General features: G+C 39.5%; 2 protein-coding genes and 1 pseudogene across 2 annotated transcripts; 2 read left to right on the forward strand and 1 right to left on the reverse strand.

The window, feature by feature from the left end:
- Positions 1 to 1,948: 1,948 nt before the first annotated feature.
- On the forward strand, positions 1,949 to 11,076 carry LOC139436209 (52 kDa repressor of the inhibitor of the protein kinase-like; annotated as a pseudogene).
- A 2,831-nt stretch (positions 11,077 to 13,907) lies between these two features.
- Positions 13,908 to 14,276, reverse strand: LOC101435265 (late cornified envelope protein 1F-like). The gene has a single exon (XM_004469739.1). It carries the CDS (start codon positions 14,274 to 14,276, stop codon positions 13,908 to 13,910), a length of 369 nt encoding a protein of 122 aa, XP_004469796.1.
- Positions 14,277 to 22,673: 8,397 nt separating this feature from the next.
- On the forward strand, positions 22,674 to 23,015 carry LOC101434826 (late cornified envelope protein 1F-like). The gene has a single exon (XM_004469738.1). The coding sequence runs from the start codon at positions 22,674 to 22,676 to the stop codon at positions 23,013 to 23,015; it is 342 nt and encodes a 113-aa protein (XP_004469795.1).
- Positions 23,016 to 23,887: the final 872 nt, after the last annotated feature.

The raw sequence follows: 23,887 nt of genomic DNA on the forward strand, positions 1-23,887 counted from the left end.
GACATACAATGTCCAGCATCTGTCCCTGCAGTACCACCCAGGACAGCTCCAAATCCTGAAAATGCCCCCACATCATATCTCTTCCTCCCTCTCCCTACCCTCAGGAGCTACTGTGGCCATTCTCTCCACATTAATGCTACAATTTCTTCCATTACTAATCACAATAGTTCCATAGTAGACTATCAGTAAGTCCACTCTAATCCATACTCCATTCCTCCAGCCTGTGGACCCTGGGATGGTTATGTCTACACACCTCTATATCAAGAGGGGGCTTAGATTTCACATGGATGATGGAACTCTGCAGTGTCTTAAACAGATACCCCAGACCCATTAATCTGAATGTTTAATCAAGTCTCAAAGCAAGCTTTGATTCCCTCTCTACCTAATGAGGACTGCTGTTTCAAGTTCAAAAATTTCAGGAAGGTATAGTTGTATTTTCAAGAGTAAATATCCCTTTCTGAAAACAATTTCAGGTTAACATGAAGGACAGTGTTTTGATTCCCCCAGATCAAAGAGACCCAACAGCTCTATTAAATTGTTTTTCTAGAGCACTAAGTCACAATCACACAATTCCCCATCCTACTATTCCCAGTTTGCCCCCATTGCTGCCCTCCATCAGTATTCTTGAGAATTTTTTTCCTTTGCTAAGGTGGATTCCAACCCTCTCTCCTCCACCAAGGCCCTGCCCAGCCTCCCCTTCTGCTTCTGTTCTGGGCATAATTGCCCCTGTGGATACTTATGGATTCACAAGAGGGTCAAGGCCCATCAGCCCATCAGGAGATGAGTGGATGGAGCTGCTCTGGTCCTGAGCCCTTTTATCCTGACCTTGGGCTCTACCAAGCATGTGAGACAGGGTCTGGGCATGAGAGGACCTGCCTCCTGCCACCCACATGGGCCCTGTGACCCGTGATGCCTGGTGGCTCCTCATCTGTCTCCTGCATGGGGCTCTGGGTAGCAGTTTCCACTAGAAATAGGCCTGCTTAGCGATGGGGTAGTGAGCATCACTTCCTACCATCAGTGCTATTTTGGAATTGGAGTCACATCCCTTCTTTCTTATTTCCTGTGTGGTCTGGTTTGAGTTAAGGTTCACAGAATCCTATAAATATCTTGTATTCCAGCCAACCTGGCAGATTGTATGAGGATGTGTGTGCGTGCGTTGTGTATCCATGTCCTATTCTTCTTAGCAGTAGATACCTAATTTTCTTGAAATTACACTGCCTTCCATCTGAATGGTTCTTTCTTTATTCTCTTCTTTCCTGGGTCTCATTCCACCACCCCCCACTGCAGAAATAGTTACCTAATTACTCTGCACTCTTGAGGAACACAACCAGAGCTCCACCCTATGTTCAGGATGAAAGTCCCTGCCGTTTGGCTGGCATTTAAGGTTCTGTGCTATGTAAGCCTGTACGACTTCAATTTATACTGGGTTTCTTAAGTGGAACTGGCCTATTAGCTCTACTTCAAATATGTCGCTCCCTGCCCTAACTCCATGCTCCATTCCATGATCTTTTCCATTCTACAACAATGTAGTTAAAATACTACTTACTTTGTTATCCTTTGTTTTATATCTCACAAAAGATATTTTAATAATTCCCTTGACAACATGACTTGTATCTTATAGTTCTATATTCCCCATTCACAACCAGTGAAAAATTATGCACATAAAGGGTGTGTAAAATATTTTTCAAATCCTGTCACTGGCATTGCATAGAATTTACAGTTTACAGATTGCGGCTCCATACCACCTAGCTCATCCTCATAGGAGACCACACTGATTCAGGCACAGTGGGATGTGTTGACCACATGATCCTGGGAGCTTTGCCACCATTGCATCCAAACATGACTTTAGTCCTGCAATTCAACTGATTGCAATGGGCTTAATTATAAGGAGTGGTAAGGATATTGATTTGTTGTCTCACAAAGAGGCCTTCCCCTGATTCTTAGAATCATGGAGGTAAGAGTTCATCTGGTCCATGCCCCTGCCTCAAAGTAAGGCAGCACCCAAACTCTGTCTACCTGGACTTAGGTCATGCATCGCAGCGTGGATATAACGTCACTAGGCTGAGTTTTTATCCATGGATATTAGCTGCCAGTGGTTTTGGGACCATTTCATAAAAAAATTTTGAGTAGCAAAGGCTTTCTGAAGTGACCTATTCATCCCGGGCTTTATCTCTTACAACACTATTCACTCATGTTCTTAGAGAACTGGAGGAGACACTGCTGAGATCTAATGGGAAATAATTCACATGGAACTAATTTTCATCTGTGCCCTGCCACCAGCCTACCTTCTGAGTCAGGAACTAGAACATTAATAAATTTTAACTTGTTTCCTTCCTTACAAACCTTTTTTAAAAAATTATAAATTATGAAAGAGTTTTCTGAAAATAATAGAATATATATTGATTATTTCTTAATTATTAAATTGAGAGGATACTTTAAGAATGGCACAAACTCATACTGTATAAAAATAAGGATGATAAATTTATATATATAAAAATTAAATTTTATATGGAAAAAGTATCATAAATAAGATAAAAAGACAATTAACCAACTAGAGAAAAATACAATACATATACCAGGTAAGGAATTATTATCCCTAATGTACAAATAGTTCTTACAAACTAAAAAATATATGAATAAACATACAAAAAATCTAATAAAATAGTAGACATAGTCCATTCACCCTTATACAAACATACAAATATTAATACAACCAGCAAAACAAAATTGAAAAGATGTTCAACTTTACTAATTTTCAAACAAAACAAAATGATATCTTATATTTTTGGAAGGGGAATATCAGATTTATTTATTTATCTCAAAATAATGATTGCAGTGGCTAACGAAACTCAGAATGTATAAGAGTTTATGGCAATAATATTCATATTTTGGGTGACTATATAAATTTGCATTACCATTCCGGATGGAAATTTGGGTTATTTGTACATAATTAATTTAAATTTAAAGTTAGTCTACCCATTTAGGCAATAATTATTTTGGAAATTTAGCCTGAATATATAAAGCTATGTTATAGAAGAGATAAATGCTAAGTACGTTCATTGAAGGTGGACATATCTAATTTAGATTAAAAAAGGAGAGTTCAGCAAGTTAGCAGGATTTGAGATCAATATTATATTAGTCAGCCAAAAGGGTGCTGAAGCAAAGTACCAGAATACTGTTTGCTTTTATAAAGGCTATTTATTGGGGTAAAAGCTTACAGTTTCAAGGCCCTACAGAGTCCAGTTCAAGGCTGCTTTCTCATCGAAGTCTGTTGCCATGTGTTTAAGGAAGATGGTGGGTAATCTCTGCCTGATGTCTCCGGCCTTCTCAGCTGCTCAGCTGCTCCATTCTTTGGCTGGAAACTGTCAGGCAAATGGCTCATCTTTCTTCCCAGGGCTTTAACTGTCTCATTTCTGTCATATGGCAGGACCGAAATGACCAAGTTCTCTCCTTTTTCATGTGTTTTCTTGAATGAGTGTCCATTTATATCAGTCTACCAAGGAGTTGGAGACTCAATCTGAGTTATGTTCTTCTGATATTGTCGAATCAAAGCCTTAATCTTAACAGGTAATTTAATCAAGACATGTCAGCTGAATCTAATGTATTTAAAAGGGTATTACATCCAGAGGGATAGATTAGTTTAAAAACATAATCTCTCTTTTTGGGATTCATAAATAATCTCAAACTGCCACAAATATATAAAAGATAAATTATACTCAATTATTACAGTGACAGTATGGGAATAATTATTTCAGGTAATAATGGATACTAAAATCTTTTAGGTAAAATTTTGCTAAATCACAAATATTTAAATAATCTAAAACAATCTCCTCCTTAGCTGTTAATTCAAAAGAAAAATAGAGGGAAGCAGACTTGGTCCAGTGGTTAGGGCGTCCATCTACCACATGGGAGGTCCGAGGTTCAAACTCCGGACCTCCTTGACCCGTGTGAAGCTTGCCCAAGCGCAGTGCTGATGTGCACAAGGAGTGCCCTGCCACGCAGGGGTGTTCCCCGTATAGGGGAGCCCCATGTGCAAGGAGTGCGCCCTGTAAGGAGAGCCGCCCAGCGTGAAAGAAAGTGCAACCTGCCCAGGAATGGCGCAGCACACACGGAGAGCTGACACAACAAGATGCAACAAAAAGAAATACAGATTCCTGTGCTGCTGACAACAACAGAAGTGGATAAAGAAAACACGCAGCAAATGGACACAGAACAGACAACTGGGGCGGGGGTGGGGGAAAGAAATAAATCTTTATTAAAAAAAGGAAAAATAGAAAGTTTACAATGTAAGAATTTAGAATTCTTAAGATTCTTAGAGTCTAAATTCTTAAGAATTTAGATTTCTTTAGAATGGAGAAATGTGGCAGACACCATTATAACCATGTGATTAAAGCAATCTTACCAGTAATGGGATAGTGAGACACCAGGCATGGCCTAATTCATGCTCTAGGAGGGACATAGCCCCAACTCTGTGGTATTCCTGCAAAAATGTATAATCTGATTTTACTCAAGAAGAAACATCACACAAACCAAAATTGAGGGATATTCTCCAAAACCAAAGGACCCTACTCTTCAAAACTGTCAAGGTCATGAAAGACAAAGGAAGTCTGAATCATTGTCACAGACTGGAGGGGACTAAAGAAATTCAGTAACTAAACACAATCTTGGATTGGATTCTAAACCAATGAAAAACTGTTTAGCTATGAAGGACATTAGTGGAACAAGTAGTAAAATTTAGATAAGGACTGTATATAATATTACTCTCACAGTCAGTTTCCTGATTTTAAAAGTTGTTCTATGATTATGTTTTTAAAATATCCTTGCTTTAAGGATCATATATCAAAGTATTTCAGGGAAAAGTTGCACTATGTGTAAGTTACTCTCAAACAATTCAGACAAACTTAATTATGTGTGTGTAGAAGAGAAGAGAAGAGTTGAAATAAAGCCAACTTGGTAAAATATTAACATGTACAGAATATATGAAAAGGGTAAAAGAATTTCTTTGTGCTAAATTTCAAGCTGAAATGTTAAATATAAATATTTAATCAACAAATTTAAAGATACTACTGAGATATCAACTAATTTTGTGACATATTTCTTAAACTTTTAATTGAAGTAACATACATATAACTCAAAAATTTCCCTTTTGCCCACTTACAAGTGTACAATTCAATGGTGCTACTTACATTCCCAACATTGCACTACCATGACCAATAGCCATTGTCCCAACTTTTTTAATCACCTCAAACTTCTCCCCTCCCACTCCACTCCCCCATCCCAGAAAATGCATAATTTAATGAGTGGAAACTTTATAAAATTAGAAAAACATATTGAAATAAAATGTATACCCGACTCTTGGCAAGATGAAAAATAAAAGACTCTGCCCAAATTGAACTTATATCTACAATATTCTTTCACTAAATACTCTAACAGGGTATTTTGTTTTATTTTGTTTTGTTTTCATTTGGTGAAACGTAAGTTATTTTAAATTTTGTAAAGAAAACAATATTAAGAAAGGCCATGACAATCTAAAGAAGAAATAATATCTTTAAAGGAAAGCAACTGTGAGAATTATCACAATTTCTTACAGATGCAGTAATTAAAGCCAGTGGGTGATCTCACAGGAGATACACATAGATCATTGGTGCAGCCTGGAAATAGAATTGCTATGAATCCAGACCTGGAAATATGGACAATTCTAATATGATTCTTGGACAATTCAACATCTATGTGAAAAATACTAAAATACATTTGAAAAGTATAAATTTAATTACAAGTGAATTAAAGAGACCCAAGTATAACACATGAAAATAAACAAACAATAGCAAAACTTTACAGCTGTTAGATGGGAATAACTGAGAAATTAGTCCTTATGGGTTTTTTAATAGGGAAGCATATCCTAAACATGATGTGAAAAGCATGAGTTTTAATAATGAAAATATATCATAAAATATAGGTTTTATATTAAACATTTTAAACCTAGGTTCACATCAAGAATATACCACGAATGGGCGCTGTGGGAAGGGGGCGGCAAGTCCCAGCAGGAGGGCTGTGCACTGGAGGCTGCAGTCAATCCTCCCAGCCGCTCGCAGTGCTGTGGGGCCGAGTCCCCAGGCCAACCTTGCACTCCAGCGCCCTTCCTGCCCCTCGAGGCTTCTCACAAACTGCCCCTCCCTAGGCACTCTGGCCTGGCTTCCTACCCGGCCCGTCTGGCCGGCGGAGTGCCCTGAGGGAGTGCCCAGAGGAGGACTGGGCCGAAGGGCGGGCGAGCAGGCAGCACTCCTGCACTGCCCCCAACTGCACGAAAAGCGCTCAATCCCAGCTATGTTCTTCAGGGGCCATGCCAGAAGTGGGAGGAGAATTGTAGGAGAGCAGACTTAGAAAATAAAACACCTGATCAGCTGAATAAACTTTATTGGTTATGTGCCAAACATTTTGAGATCTCAGTGATCTGTAGAACTATACGTTTTGCAGTGGCATCAGCAAACTAAAGAATGATTGCGTTATTTTTTCTCAACATTAATTGAAGCAGATACTTGTGAAGTCGTTGGGAGAATCCTTAAAGGACAGTTCTTCAAGATAATGCTATACCAACAATATCTGATCTTACCAGTCATTTGAACAATCCACATAATAGGCACAGAAAACGAATAAAAGAATGGAGTGAAGATGAAATCAGTACACTAAAACAGAGAAAAGTAGATGAAACTTCTCAACAGGAACAAAAATAAAGAAACAAACAACAGCAATGCTCAGAACCCCAAAGCAGAAAATGGGGGTGAAGAACAGGATGGAGACATTTTTTTTTTCCAGCTTCTTTTTTTTTTTTTTTATTTTTATTTTTATTTTTTTTAATTGACTTTGTAATAATATTACATTAAAAATATATATGTGAGGTCCCTCAACCCCACCCCCCATCCCTCCTCTCCCCCCCCCAACAACACTCGTTCCCATCATCATGACACATCCATTGGATTTGGTAAGTACATCTTTGGGCACCTCTGCACCTCATAGACAATGGTCCACATCATGGCCCATACTCTCCTCCATTCCATCCAGTGGGCCCTGTGAGGATTTACAATGTCCGGTGATTACCTCTGAAGCACCATCCAGGGCAGCTCCATGTCCCAAAGATGCCTCCACCTCTCATCTCTTCCTGCCTTTCCCCATACCCGTCGTCCACCATGTCCACTTTTCCCAATCCAATGCCACGTCTTCTATGTGGACATTGGATTGGTTGTGTCCATTGCACCTCTATGTCAAGAGGAAGCTCAGATTCCACATGGATGCTGGATGCAATCCTCCCATTTTCAGTTGTAATCACTCTAGGCTCCATGGTGTGGTGGTTGTCCTTCTTCAACTCCATCTTAGCTGAGTGTGGTAAGTCCAATAAATCAGATTGTAGGTGCTGGAGTCTGTTGAGGCTCAGGACCTGGCTATCACATTGTCAGTCCAGAGATTCAAATCCCCTAAATATATCTTAAACCCCAACATTAACTGCACCTCCAGCATATTAGCATGAAAGTCTTATGAAGGGAGATCCCATCTGAGTCCAGATTCATCACACATAAACACCATTTCCAAAGAGGGGCCATCTGCCCTGGTAGTTAACCCCATCGGCCATGACCATAACTCCCATGGGTCTCTTTAGCCCTCAAAGGAACCAATATCTGGGGGTTGTATCTGCTTTATCTGTTTCTCTGACTCTGCTCAGTTGTGCATGAGGGCAATCCTTCTGCCAGCCTCCAGACTCTTTTTTAGAAACTCGTAGCCATATAAACTCATTTCTCCTTTCCATTTCCCCCTTACTTTAGGTCAAACAGCATTTTAAAGTCATGTTATTTTATGTAGACAGGGATATTCTGCTGATCCGCATTGAACCTTCCGTATAAGGTCATTTTCCAGTTGCATCATCAGTTGGTAGTTGATAGTGGTCTCTCGTTGCCAGGGAGGCTCATCCCCGGGTGTCATGTCCCACGCTGGGGGGAAGGCATTGCATTTACATGCTGAGTTTGGCTTTGAGACTGGCCACATTTGAGAACATGAAGGCTGACAGGAGGAAATTCCCAGGCACAATGTTGCTCTAGGCCTTGTTCTTATTTTAGGTTTATCAGCTCACAAGCATAGTCATTAGCATCAGGGGCTCACTGTTGAACCCTCACTCCCTCCCGGTCCCCGCCGCTGTACCTGGGAGACTGTCGCTGCTCCCCTAGGGACCACGACAGAGCACCACTGGCCAGGAACCCAGTACCCCCCCTGCTGTGATTTTTAATTGTTGCCACTATGAGTATATCCAAACATTACCATGCACCCTGGAGATATGTTCTGTACAGCTTCCTGTCAGCCATATATCACCTGTCATTGGTATCCCATACCAGTATCCCTCCATTGCCATTGTTGAAACACTCTGTGATCCAGAACTCCCCGAAATTTGAAGCCCAATATAATGTCATGGTCCCTTACTAGGGAATGACATATAGCGATGGGTTTAAAGGATAGATAAAGAACTTGGATAAAGTTAGATAAAGAACTTAGATAAAGAATGTTGACTTGAAAAAATTCCACATCCTATCTTTTTCTTTTTTTTTTTTTTCCCCCCTAATTATTCAGCTTTTCTTCACAGGAGTCCTAGACCACAGCAATGCATATATATAATATACAGCACTCCCACACATCCACCAGAAAACCTTTTCCCATCCACAGTGATACTGTTACACCCTATTCATATCATATTTACTTAAAGTGATGTACAGAGTCTGAGACATTAGCTTTCTAACAAGGTGACATCTGTGCTTACATTATGGTGCATACTTTAGGATACACAGTTCTTTACATTTTTAGTTATCCTATGTTTTACATTATGGTTTACATTATCAGTCTGTCATCTCCTATATGTTATGCTGTAATATTACATGTTTTATATCCATCCTTGTGTACTCTCACGAAACTCCTCTCTTACCCCCCATTTACCTTGGTTACACACATTTAACGTCCATTTTCCCTTCCACCTTGGTGCCCACAGTGACAGCCAGCCTCCGTTTCCCAAGGAGCCGCTTCCAGATATAGATGGAATAGTGTTCAGGGTCTAACTTGCTCAACTGCCCCAATGCCCTGGGAGCCACCCTTTCTCTCGAGGGATACAGTTCCCTCTATTTGATGGCATTAGTCCTCCCCAGGATGTGGGTCCACCCCCACTCTCACTACTTGGGTTTCTACCCCATGGTGTCACCCACTCTGGCAGAATGAGCATTTAGACAGGATGGAGACATTTTACCTTTAACCACTGGAGAGAAGGAAAACAGAGACTACCTAAAAATTTTATGTGAAATTTTGATTCTTATGGGAAAACAAAACATACCTCTGGATGGACATGAGACTGATGAACTCCCCAAAGGAAATAAGAGTTTTATTCCTGTTAACTTTCAAGTACTGCTGGAATGCCGAATAAATTCTGACGAAGAGGTTCTGAGAAAGTGCTTTGAGACAACAGCTGCTAGTATGTTACTCTGTTGGAAAATACAGCAGAAACAAATGGTAGAGAAATGTGAGAACTGCATTGCGGAAGAAATCCTCAGGCCAGTGAGAGACTCACACTTCTTTTCCATCATCACTAGTGATGTGGTGGACAGAGCAGGGGAATAGCACATGCCCGTGTTGGTGAGGTGAAATCTCATAAGGTGAGAGAGGAATTTGTGGACTTCCTGCCTTGTGAACCTGATGCAGAAATTTTGGCTGTGAAATTTCACGCTACAGTAACTGAGACGTGGGGACTGAACATGGATTATTGTCTTGGGCCGGTTTACATTGTGTCCAGTGAATTTTCTTCCAAAATGAAAGTTGTTGTTTCTAGACTTCCAGAGAAATATCCCCAAGCTGTCTACACACTCTGCTCTTCCTGTGCCTTAACTGTGTGGTTAGCAAAATCAGTACCTGTGATGGGAATATCTTTTGTACTGAAGGAATAGGAAGTTTTGTCTTTTTTCCATTGATCACCACAACTACTTTTAGAACTTGACAATGTAATTTCTCTTTTTTCAGAGCAATGAAGGAAGGGGGAATGAACTGAAGGAAATTTGTCATCCTCAGTGGACAGGCAGGCAAGTTACTTTGAAATTTTAGTGGATCTCCTGCAAGCACTTGTTTTATGTTTAGATGATTTAAATAGTGACACAAATGTTAGATGGAATAACTGTATAGCTGACTGCGCATTTGTACCCTGTAGCCCAGTAACAGATTTTTATTTCATTGGTGCCATTGCTGTTCTTAACAATGCCCTATCTTTTACAAGAGTCTTTGGGAAAGATCTCCTGGGGCAAACCTCTAATATCTCCTTTGGAGTCAGCAGCTTGACTGCAGTGCTGCATTGATTCAATGAAGTGATGGAAAATATTGAAATTTATCATGAATTTTGGTTTGAGGAAGCCACAAATTTGGCATCCAAACTTGATATTCATATGAAAATTCCTGGAAAATTCCACAGGGCTCAGCAAGGTAACCTGGAATCTCTATTAACCTCTGAGAGTTACTGTAAAGAAACCCTAAGTGTTCTAACAGTGGAGCACATTATTCAGGAACTTAAAGATATATTATCAGAATAACACCTCAAAGCTCCTAAATACTTGGCTCTGGTCCCATCTGTCATGGGACAGCTCAAATTCGATATGTTGGAGGAATGCCATGCTTACATGTACAGAAGTGACTTACCCATACCTGACATACCCTCAGCTAACCTTATTATTGGAAAATCAAGTAGAAGCACAGAGGGAAAGCTATAGAACTTCCATCCACCATTTATGAAGCCCTGCATATGCCTGACATCAAGTTTATGCATTGTTGAAGGTCTTTTGTATTCTTCCTGTGATGTAGGTTGAGAATGAATGCTATAAAAATGGACAAAAGCATCTCAAAACATACCTTAAGAACACTTTGACAGACCAAAGCTCAAGTAACTTGGTTTTGCTTAATATAAATTTTGATATAAAACATGATCTAGATTTAACGGTGAACACCTATCAAACTCTATAAACTAAGCCAGAGCTTCCTACAAGTAATTCAGAAACCATTGAAAATATCTAAGAGACTTTAAAAGTAGGTTTTATCTTCTATTTGGAGAAAAAACTGTAAGATATATGTAGGCCACTTAACCACTGAATATCTTTACCTGTAGGTCTCCCATTGAATACATTAGTCATTATTAATCTACCTATTTAAAGGGCCCCTGTTTCAACTCTCATGCTTTGAAGACCCTTCTATTCTTCCAGAAAATAGCATTAAAAGTGCCACATTTCAGTTCTGTGTCATCTCTGGTAATGGCATAGTGAAATTATTTTAGTTCAGTCAGTCTAGACATAACTTTTATCATCACTGTGGAGCCAATTGTCAGGTTATCAGTCCAGTTTTCAGTACTTTGACATGAATTTTAAGAAGATATGGAAGGAAAGGAATACATTTTGTAAAATGTTATAATGAAGCTCACCTACTGACGTTTAACTAGTAAAAGTTTTAAGTATATTGTCAAAAAGTTGTATTGAACAGTTAAGGGAATTACCAGAGAGTGAGAGAAACTGAGCTTGCCAAGCAAGGATTTCAGTGTAGATTTTGTCTTTATCAAATGAACCTAAAGGAGCAAGTTACAGCGTGAATGCATTTTTCTATATCTGGTCATTGCTGTTTATATTCCTTTGTATTGCCTACACCTTCATAAGCTTTTTAGCAGGTATGTGTTGAACACTTCTGTTTCAGGGTCAAGACAGAATCAAAAGGCCATGGATGCTAACCACTGATTTGTCTCTTTTCTTCTGCCTATTTCCATAACTATTAGCTACTGCCTCCTCTTGATTTATAAGCAAAGGTTGGAAACCCTACAGAAATAAGTGTTTTGTGGTTTGTCTCTGAATAATAAAAAAATTTGCAGTTATTTTTGGTGAATAAAATTAATTGTGTACAGTTTATTTCAATCTAAATAAGATGTGATTTTTTAAAAAAAAGAATATACCACGAACTTGAAAAATGCAAAGAAAACCATGGGTTTGGAAAGTTAGACATCTGACAAAAGGTTAGTACCTGGACAGTACTCACTGTAAGGAACTCCTGCAAATCAATAATTACAAAAGGCAAACAGTAAAATCTATAAAACATTATAAAACTAGAACATGCTATTAGCCAGAAAACACATTAAAAGATTCTCATAATCATGAGTATTCAGGGAACAAATACTCAAACTGCAATGGCATTGCATTTCAAGTGCATCAATACATAAAGATAAAATCTGAGAGTAGTGTTGACAAGACATGGAACAACAGGAACTCTTTAGCACCACTGGTGGAAGTGTTAATGGATAAGAACACTTTAGGTAGCAATTTGGCAATATCTTATAAAATTAGAAGGGCATAATGTACAAATCAAAGGTTTCATTCCTAGGTACTTACACGAGAAACTGTCCCTTGCATACACAACAATGTATTAACAAGAATTTTCATAGTTGTACTTTTTATGATATACAGTTTTTAAAAACAACCCAAACTCTGGCCAATGAGGTACAGATAAACAAATCACAGTATGTTCACAAACGGTTTATTGCACAGCAGTGCCATCAACTAAAGCTATACAGATACACAAAAATTTCATAAATGTAGGTTGAAATTAAAAAGTTACAGAAGAGTAGATCTGGTGTAACTATAGTTATGTAAGGTAGAAAAATGTGTGAAACATAATACATTTTGTTAGGATTTTATATATGTATTAAAATATGAACAAATAATTATTAATGATTAATATCAAATTTGGATAAGTTTGCACTGGAGGGGAGAAAAAAGAATGGTATTGGATATGTGTAATACTTGATTTCTTATGTTGGGCAGTCAGTAAGCAATTGATCATTATGTAATTCTTAAGCTGTTTAGATATTTGAAAGTTTTCCTAAAATTTTTAAAAAAGAAATATTGTATGCCTAAAAGGCTAGATATATAATATGTATTATGTAATTCTTATCCACCATGGATAATACAAATAAACCATGTTTATTGAAAATATTTCAAATATTTATTGAAATATTTATTGAAATATTTGTTGAAAATATTTCAATAAATAATATGTCAATCAATATTTGTCGTTCTGCTAATGTATTGGTAAGGACAGACACAGTGTCTGCACACAGTAAGTACTCCATAAGTATTTGTGTAATTGTTTTCCTTTTCGGTTTTTTTTTTTTTTTTTTTTTTTGCCAAATGATATGTTTGACCAAGTTGAAATCAAATTTTGTTGGGAAGGAAGAGAGCAGGAGAAGGAGGAGGAGGAAAGGGCACCTAGGAAGAATTGTTTCCCAGGGGGATAAGGGCTCGCTCCCGGCCATGCCTGGAGAAGTGGGGTTCAGCACCTAGAAGGAACCAGGAGCTGAAGAAGCTGCTTTTGTGAATGTTTTGAGGGAGATTTGGGCACAAGCAAGGATGCCAGGGAACCACATACAACAAGAGGAGACTCAGAGTTAAGGACAGACACATCCTATTCTTCCACTGTCCACCACATGCTGGCCAAATGTGTCTCCATATGCTGAGGTCTCTGGAGAGCCTAGGAAGAGTAGGAGAAAAAGGCTGAGGTGAAAAGGAATAAAAATGAGGCAAGGCAAGAGACAATGCAGACTTTTGGCTTTATTGTTTCACTTTAGGCGGAGTACACAAAAAATAAGCTGTAGAGGGACATAGAGTCTGTGTGCTGGGGTTCCCAGAACCGGGCACACATCTGGAGGAAGTCAGTGATTGCGTATTGGGGAGAGGCTTTGGGCTTCTGGACATTCGGGCAGAGGAATCCTTTCAACCAGAGCGCAGCCATTACCAAGATCTTTCAGCAACACAGCCAGGAGGAGGAGGAGGAAATATTTGGAGTCTGTTCTTCTTAGCTCAGGGTCCACTTCAGCAGCAGCCTCCAGAGGACTGACTGTTGCCCCCTCCACAGCAGCTGGAGCCCCCTCCACAGCAGCTGGAGCCCCCTGAGGGGTGGCCACAGCAGTCGGAGCTCTGGCGCCTGTGGCGGTGGGATCTGCGGCGCCTGTGGTGGCTCAGGCAGCAGCCACCACTCCCAGAGCTGCAGCAGCCCCCAGAGCTGCAGCAACCTCCAGAGCTACAGCAGCCCCCAGAGCTACAGCAGCCCCCGGAGCTGACGCCACAGCAGGAAGAGACTGGAGCCTTGGGGGGGCACTTAGGAGGGCATTTGGGGGGGCATTTAGGGGTGGGGCACTGGGGTGGGGGCTGGCACTGCTGCTGGCTCTGCTGGCAGGACATCTCGGTGGGTGTTCAGGAGCTGAGGGAGAATCAAAGACAAGTCAGACCAGGCTATAGAGTCACCTGCCCCTTCTAATGTTCTCAGCTCCATTTCACTGTGCACTTTTAAAGGACTTGTTTGGAAAGGGTTCTAGCGATTTAATCACTGAAGTTCCAAAAAGTTGACTAAATGCTCTCACACTATTTCCTTCAAACCTCATAATCTCTTTTAATAATTGCAGGGGTTGTCATACCTTTCATTAAGAAGGAAACTGAGACAAAACTCTATGAAAACCCTGACCAAAGTTAAACATCTAGGAAGTGAAGAAAGCAGTTTTTCCCATCATGTTCATCAGAATGCTGAAATTGTCCAATCCAGAAACTGGTTCTGAATGTAAATATTTCCTTGAAGAAAGAAATTAAGAAAGAAAATGCATTCTCCCTTGGAGCAACTGTCTAGATGTTTTTATCCAATAAACACTTAGCAGGGCAGAATTATAAATGATCTTGGAGACTGCCTCATCTCACTATCTTCTTTTATTAAAGAAGCTAAAAAACAGTGTTTTTTTGTGCATATAAGGGATTTTGAGCTCAGCTACCTTGACTCTAATCTGGTGCTCTGCAATTTTCAGCACATCACAATCTCTAACATTTTGGCACAATGATTCTCAACTGGATGTGTCCAACTTATTCAATGGGTTTTCAATCCCAAATCAGATCTTCAGGTGATCTCTCTCTCTGATGTTTGAGAACCACTGGCCACAGCTCATGTTTGCAAGAGCCACAGTTTTGCTCTCAAAGGTGGTCCTCTCCTGCAAGTTGTTGCAGTAGCCAATGTTTCAATTCCCTTGACCTTAGAGATCCAGCCCTCGGCAATCAGTCTAGCCCATCATACAGAGGCAGACACTCAGTTCTCCCTCCTGTTCCCTGTTGCCCACCCTCCCTCCATGTGGACATCGTCCCTCAGTCCTCCTGAGCCAGCTCCCTGCTATCAGTGCAAACTCCAGCTCCTTCTCAACCTGTGCCATTGTTTTCTCCAGATTTCATTCTGAGCATCTGTCCTGGGGAAGCCCCTTTTCCTTACCCCCGTGGACACTTACGGGTTCACAAGCAGGCACAGGTCCCGTCAGCACCTTGGGAGGTGAGTGGATAGAGCTGCTCTGGTCCTGAGGCCCTTTTATCCTGGTCTTGGGCTCTGCCTAGGGTGTGAGACAGGGCCTGGGCATGAGAGGCCCCGCCTCCTGCCACCCACATGGGCCCTGTGACTTGTGACGACTGGTAGCTCCTCACCTGCCTCCTGCACGGGGTGCAGGGCAGCGGCTCCTACTAGGACACAAGACATGGCAGGGTTGGGGCAATTGACTTTGTGATATTATGCCCCATTTTTCCCTGGGGAGGACCAGCCTTGAAAAGCTCCTAGTTCCTGTTTTCGGACTTCAGGCCCCAACTTCTTTGTTTCATTATTCCTTCCAATGTTTGCTTACTGGGTCTTGGCAAACTGATTTGAACTATAATTTAGAGAATGCTTTGCATTTCTCTATTAGGTCCAAGTCACCCTGCCTCATTATCTGAGGTCAAAAAACTTCAATCTATACCCTAACCTGACAAGCTGCCTCTTTTTAGAGCCTGGAAACTAAGAATGAATTTATAATTTTAAATGGTTGGAGAAAAATCAATAGAAAAGAATATTTCACGACACATGAAAAGTATATTCAAATTTCAGTGCCCATAAAGTTTTATTTGAGCACAGCCAAGCTCAATCATTTATGTATCATCTATGGCTATTCTTACACCATAGTAACAGAGATGAGTAGTTGGAACAAAGAACTTATGGCGCCCAAGACCTAAAATATTTACTCTGTAGTTCTTTACTAAAAAATGTGCTGACCCTGGAATAGTACATTGTTACTTAGAGCATGGAGTCAGAAGATATAGAAAAGAATTCTGGTTCTGGTACCTATTAGCTGTATGTCATTATGAAAATTATTTAACTTGACTCATATTTTTAGTTAAGTTTTTCTTTTGTTTTTGGTTTCCTCAGCTATTAAGTGGGGCAGCAGCTCTCAGCTAGGTCTCGGGCTGCTTAGAGACGGGGGCTGGGGAAAAATTCCCTACCATCATTCCACACTCATTCTCGCTGGAAGGTACCTGCCTGTCTTGCCTAGTTTGGGAGCTTGCCTTCCAAATGCTATCTCTATGACTCTGAACAACTTGGTTTGGACCAAGTTTCATAGACTCCTTTATCTTATATGGGAGTCTGTGTGTGCACATGTGCATTATAGCAATTAGGAGTCCACTTAAAGAATCAGTCAATCCTATATGGCCTTGTAATAAATACCTCGTCCTTCTCATTATCAGTTTTATCAACTCTAGAATAGATACAGAGAACATAAAAATAACTCTCTGGGAGTGTGCAAGCATTAATAAATTAATGCCATGAAAGTGTCTGGTAGAGTCTATTACATCCTATGTGCACTAAAGAAATTAATACACATTTATTTATTAAAACTTACAGTTACTTTCTAAGGACAGCAGATTTGTTTAGAAAAGAATAGACCCTTTTACTTGGTTGAGGTTTTTGCCAGGTTAAATATGAAAATGTGAACAAGGAAAGTAGTTTTATAGAGCACGGAGAGAAAGATGAATTGATCTGCTAATGAGAGTGAGGATTATCAGGTATTTAATATGAATTTCTTTTCTTTTGCTGTTTTATAAACCTCTTTCAATCCTGAGTAATACTTTGGGGCTTTAATAGAGTTATTTATATGAACACAGCCTTTTCTTGAAAGCAATACTGGGATTTGCATATGTGAACATTGGATTCACATCTGGGTGAAGAAAGTAACTCAGGTAGCAATAACTCCAGCTTTGGTATCACAAGGTTATTGACCAACTAAACTAATTTATCAAAAGAAAGAGAATGAGAGCAGGAAGTGATCATATGAAGAAAGTCCACTTCCCCCTAAGCTGGGGTAGAAATATTGGGGAGATCTCTGGAATTCCCTAAACCCTGAATGGGTGTTGATTTGATAATATTTAAGTAATTTTATGCAGTGTAAATCCCACTAATATCTGGTTGGTTTCTGGGTATGTGTATATTCGTGTGCTTTTGTGTAAACACCTACCTACTACACAGAGTTATTACAAAGACTATGAGATACTAAAGATGTGACTTTGGGCATATGTGTTTACATGTGTGTATGTGTCTTAGTCATTGTGTATGTGATATTATATATACATGTATTTATACACACACACACATACCTTTTCTCTTTCAGCAGCAGTTATTGTCTGGTGCCCAGCTTCCCCTAAATTGCTCTGTTCTCATTTGCCTGGTTCCTCCTTTGTTTCCTCTTCCACCATTTCAGTGATGAGGTCCACTCTTCTTTGACTGTTATTTGAAGCTGTGCAATATGACCCTGTGCTGCATCTCCAGTTAGGCTTTGCTCCCTTCCTTTAGATATATTCTTCTTAAGCTGAATTGGACTATTTTCTCTAACTAAAATTTCTTCTTCCCTATCCAACTTCCATGCTTTATTCCTTGATCTGTACACTTTTAAAACAGTGCTGTTCGAATATGACTTGCTGTGATATCTTTTATGAGTTTTACAGCTCAAATGTAATTACAAGGAACTCTGCTTCACTCCCCAGCTGGGGTCCTATATTTTTGCATCTTTCATCAACAGACCTATACATACAATGGGTCATCAATTTAAAAATCCACTCATCGGCATAAGCATTAACTTCACTTTGCCCATGACTTAGGCCTTCAACATCAGAGGTCTCCCTCGAAGACATTCACACAGAAGGGAATTGGCCTCATCACCCTGCAGAACCTGCCACTGCATTACTTTAGTATGGCTCAACTTGTTCCAAAGGGTGTATTTATTTAATGAGAACATAGTCAAGATATTGATTACTTGGCTCACTATGTATTTCTTACTCAGGAGCCCAACTCATCCATTCCAAAGATGATGGGGCTTAGAAGCTATTTTGTCCATGCCTTTGTCACCACAAAGGATAGTGCCTCAAACATCAATTAAACTGAGTGAGCCTCAGTGATAAGGAGGCAGCATGGATGTAATATCCTGAGGACTGTCCCCTTACCTTGGATGTTGGAAGCCATTTTAAAATCAAAAGAGACTATGCACCTTACAGCATAGATTTTCATTATCTCAGGGGGAACAAGAACAGAAGGCTAGGAACTGATAAGAAATAATTTAGCCTCAGTGAATTTCACTCTCTGTCCCAGAGCCGGCACTATTCACATTAATGATTTTTGTTTTATTTTCTTCTGCTGAAAACCCTAATTTGTAATAAAAAAGGATAAAACCATATTCCAGAATTACTAGAAGAAAATACAGGTAATTATTTCTAAGTAACTGCGGAAAGTATTTTAAGCATGGCACAAAATGTTGATAAATTTTACCATATAGTTAAAAAATTCTGTAAGGCAGAAAGCATCATAAAAAGTATTTGGAAATTATAACCAACTGAGAAAAAATAAAATACACAATCAAGAATAGAATTAAAATCCATAATAAACAACAAGTTATTAAAATTTTATAGTAAATAAACTAAACTACCTATAAATGAATGGACAAAAGACTTGGATGACAAGTTAAAATATAATGGCTAATAAACTGTGAAATTTGTTTCATATTTGTGTATAACAATAATCAAAGAATTACATTCCAAACCAGGATTTTTTTCATAGATGATGTCAGTCAGATGTATTCCTTTGCTTTGAACTTTGTATTGGATCATTTTAAACAATTAACAAAGTTCAGTGTTGCTTGAGGGTAAGCAGAAATGGGTCGTACATCTTGTTTTTGGAAATCTAAATGGGCATAGCTTTTTTGGAGGGGAATTTATTGGTTGATTATTCAAAAAATAATTATTGTGCTAATGAGTTAAAATTAAAAACAAGCATACTTCTTTATATAGCAATTTAACTTCTAGTAATTTAATCTAAGGAAAATATTTTATAAAGAAAAGATATATGAATAAGAATGTTTACTACAGCAAATTAGAATTAATAGTGACCCAGAAAGTTTTCAAGATAGTAATATAGAATAAATTAAATTTACATTAGTCATCAAAAATATAATTTTAGAAATTGCTATTTATAATGGCAAAGAGTATATAAGGTTTATAGTATAATTTTAATGTAAAGATATTTATTGATTAAATAAGAAGACTTTATTGAAGGATAGCAAAATAAATGGAGAGAAATACCATAATCATAGATAGATGGAGAGAAAATTAGTATCAAAAAATTTGACAGCCTTTCACCAATTAATGCATGTATTCAATGAAATTCTATCAAAATTCCAGCTATGTTTTGTTTCATTTTTCTTTATTTTCATTTTGGGGAACATGAAAAACTGGCTCTAAAGTTTTTAGGAAAGAGCAGCATTCCAGGAATCACCTACTCTATCTTAAGGAGAGCAAACTAGTGGAACCTGTGTGATTAGATCTCATAATTAATTATGTACCTTTAGCTGTTCTCACAGGGATAAACAACTTGCCAACGACAGGAATTGCCAGTCCAATTAAAAATCTATGCATATGTGGAAACTTGGTTATGACAGAGGAGTATTTCAGATTAGTGGAGAAAGTGGACTATTTGATTATAATATTGGAGCAACTGATTATCCATTTGGAAACAAAAACTTTAGATATGTATAAGATGTACAAAAATTCCATTCTGAGTTGAATTTTAATTTAAAAATAATTTTTATAACTTTTAAAGGAAAATGGAAAGGATTTTTTAAGATTATTGTAAAAGGTTGAGATTTCTTAAAATCATGAAAAGTGTAAACTATATAGTTAATTATATATAAATATAATTATATTAAAAATATAAATACCTGATTACCAATGGACACCATTAAAAGATAAACAAGAAAATCATTTATTGGCAATAGATGTTTGCAACCCACTTAATGACAATGTATTAATAACAATAACCTAGGAATGTATAACCAGAATATGCAGAGAATATTTACAAAAGATAACCAAAAAAGTCAAACCAATAGAAAAACACTTCTTTAAAATATAAGAACAAGAAAAATAAAAAATAAATAAAAAACAAAAAAAAAGAAAGAAAAAATCTATAAGGACAGGCCACAGAAGAGGAAACTCAAATGATAAAGTATAAAAATATGCTCACATTCAGTACTAAGCAGGGAAACAAAGATTAAAACTACAGTCACACACCAATTCACAGGCATTGAATGGCAGTTATTTAAGTTTGGCAACAATGTGCAGCAAGACTAGTTCATACATAAAATGAGTGGGAATAGAAAGTGAGTATAAGCAATTGGGAGAGATGGGCATAATCTAAATTCAACAGTTCAGTTTATAGGTACTTAAACTGGAGAGATTCTCCCACATATATACAAGTTTATACATCTGCAAAAATGTTCTTAGCTATAATAGTTATAACAGTAAATAGTGGAAAAACCTAAATGTCCCTCAAAAAGGAACCAGATAGCAAAATCAATCTGTGTTCATAAGATAGTTACTGTAGAGTTGTGAAAATAAAGAAACTATAACTACTCAGATCAATCTGAATAACTCACAAAATTTTTTAAAGAAAAAAGGAAATTACAATGGAGTACATCAAGTATGATGCCATTTCTATAAAGTACAAGCTATGCAGACTTTAATATATATTGTGTCAGGGTTATTTGTATAGAATAAAATACTAAAGAATATGTTAAACCTCAGTTTAAACCAGGTTGTGTGGCATTATTAACTTAACACTGGGGAGAAAAGGAAGGAAGTGTTAAGGGCCAAAACCCCAAGAATGAAAGGTAAGAGCCATCAAGGCTGGCACTCCCCAGGGAGAATGGGGCAAAAGACCATAATGTCTTATTTTTAAGCAATCCTATTCCTAATCAGGAGTCGCTGCCCAGAGCCCCGTGCAGGAGGCAGGTGAGGAGCCACCAGTCATCATGGGGTCACAGGACCCATGTGGGTGGCAGGAGGCGGGTCCTCTCATGCCCAGGCCCTGTGTCACATGCTGGGCAGAGCCCAAGGCCAGGATAAAAGGGCCTTGGGGCTAGAGCAGCTCCATCCACTCATCCTCCACGGTGCTGACGGGACCTGTACCTACTTGTGAACCCGTAAGTGTCTTTGGGGACCAGGAGCAGGGGCTTCCCCAGGACAGATGCTCAGACCAGAAGGGGAAGGGAGGCTGGGTAGGGCCATGGGGACCTGAAATCCATATTAATAGAAGACCTAGAAGAACAGAGTGAGAAGCAGGCTGGGGCAGACCTCGAGAGCACGGGGAATTGTGCGGTTGCTCTCTTATACTCAGAGGACTTGTTTGGGACTCTCAGGATGACGGAATATAAACATTGGCTACTCTGGTATCCTGGGAGAGTTTCAGAAATGAGAGTTGACCTTTGAGGATACCACTGAACTCTGTCTGCAAAGTTTGATTTTGGGACAGACAATGTGAGGAGAGATGAGAGGCATGCTTGGAGATTGTTGAAACACACGGGAGTGGGTGAGGACTGGGAACACATTTTAAAAGCTCCAGATTGGAAAAAAAGAATATGTTTTATAATCTCGATGCCTGGATATTAATGTACGAGGTGGGGATGTTTCTGAGAACATCAGAGCACTAGGATATGAGTCATGTGACTGGAGTACAAAACTTTACTTGTTTTCGTCTTCCTCTTTCACAGGGATTCTTAACCAGGGGTCCATGGATCCCCAAGGGGTCTGTGGGAAGATTTCAGTGGTCTGTGAGCTTGAATTGAAAAAAAAAATCATTTTATTATTATTTTCTCTGACCTCTAACTGAAATCTAGCATTTCCTTCACTTACGAATATATGCAATAAATAAATTACAGTAGTATTCATTTCACCTGACTTGCAAAGGGGTCCCTGGAACAAAATAGGTTAAGAACCTCTGCTCTCTAAAAAAGTGAGTCAGTGTGATTAGGAATTTCCAAGATCTCCTTCTATTCTCATATTCTAAGTCTCTACAAGATAAAATTATTTAGGGTACTGTTCTAATACAATCTTCAATCTAATCCTTGAAGACAAGGATTTCAGTTCTAAAGTATTCTCTATAGGATCATTTAAACATTTGAATGACATAGGGGAAAATCCTTTATTCATTCTCTTAACAGCATTTCGTCTCAATTTTTCTCTTTTGGTTAAATAGATGATGATTTTTTCCTTCTTTATAAGGATAAATTAGGATCAAAGTGGGTGTTACCAGTAAAATCAGTAAGGTACCAGAAATTATAAAAGTGAAAGGGATTTGTTTACTGTGACTGATCTTAAACAGGTCACTTAAATGGATGTAGTAGAAATGATACTGGAAGGACAAGAAGGGGCAGGTGGTTCTGTCCTGACTTGTGTTTGATTCTCCTCAGCTCCTGAACGCCTGCCCAGATGTCCTGCCAGCAGAGCCAGCAGCAATGCCAGCCCCCACCCAAGTGCCCTCCCAAATGCCCTCCTAAGTGTCCCCCCCAGGCTCCAGTCTCTTCCTGCTGTGGTGTCAGCTCCGGGGGCTGCTGTAGCTCTGGAGGTTGCTGTGGTCCCAGTTCTGGGGGCTGCTGCAGCTCTGGGGGTGGCGGCTGCTGCCTGAGCCACCACAGGCGCCGCAGATCCCACCGCCACAGGCGCCAGAGCTCCGACTGCTGTGGCCACCCCTCGGGAGGCTCCAGCTGCTGTGGAGGGGGCTCCAGCTGCTGTGGAGAGGGCAGCGGCCAGTACTCTGGGGGCTGCTGCTAAGTCGAAAAGAGCAGAACTGGAGGAGTAAATGGCCGAAGTTGTTCTCCATCTTCTTTGGGGCCTTTCCACGATGTCATGGATCCCAGGGAAGACTGAACTCTGGCGTCAAGGGTCCTCTTCCTGGGCTTCAGAAACTCACATCCTCTCCTGAAAACCCATCCACCGACCTTGGGTTCCACTTTTGAGGCAGCCTCATAGTCCCAAGCCAAAGACCCTAACTCACCCCATGTCTTAGCATCTTAGTCTGCTGTCTGACTGATGCAAAACAATAAAACAAAGAATCTTCTGGAAAGTGCCTTGTCTTCTTGTCTTGCCCTGATTCTCTTCTACCCTGTCCTTTACGGGTGGTGTCCTTCGGATCTCAAGGTTCAGGGTGTGCTGTAACCTGAATTGGAATGCATGGGGTACAAGTGGGAAAGAGAAAAGCTTCGGACCCTGTTTTACTCTGTATCGTCTGGGCCCTGAGGCAGCATTGCTTGTGACCAAGTCTCCAATATCTTCTTGTAAGTAGCTCTTTGGCTTCTGATTGCTCTCAGGGCCTTTACCTGGTCCCTCAATGTTCCTCCCCTGTCTGTCCTCATTCTGCTACTCCTGATCTACCACCACTAAAACATCCTTCCTCTTTCATTCTCCTCCTCCAATGAAAGAGACAGAATAGAAGGGGAGGGGAATGGAGGGGAAGGGAGAGGAAATAGAGAAACAAAGAAAAGAAACAAAATATAAATATGTTGGAAAAAAAGGCACATTATTTTCCCACATGCTACTTCTGCAATCAGTTCAATTCCAGGCACATGCACATGTAAAAATCTTTTGGGCTTTTGTACCAAACTCCCAGCAAATCTTGTCTCTTTCTTTTTCTTCCTTCTCCATTA

The sequence above is a fragment of the Dasypus novemcinctus genome, chromosome 13 (genome assembly GCF_030445035.2).
Source record: "Dasypus novemcinctus isolate mDasNov1 chromosome 13, mDasNov1.1.hap2, whole genome shotgun sequence".
In the NCBI taxonomy this organism is placed as follows: domain Eukaryota; kingdom Metazoa; phylum Chordata; class Mammalia; order Cingulata; family Dasypodidae; genus Dasypus; species Dasypus novemcinctus.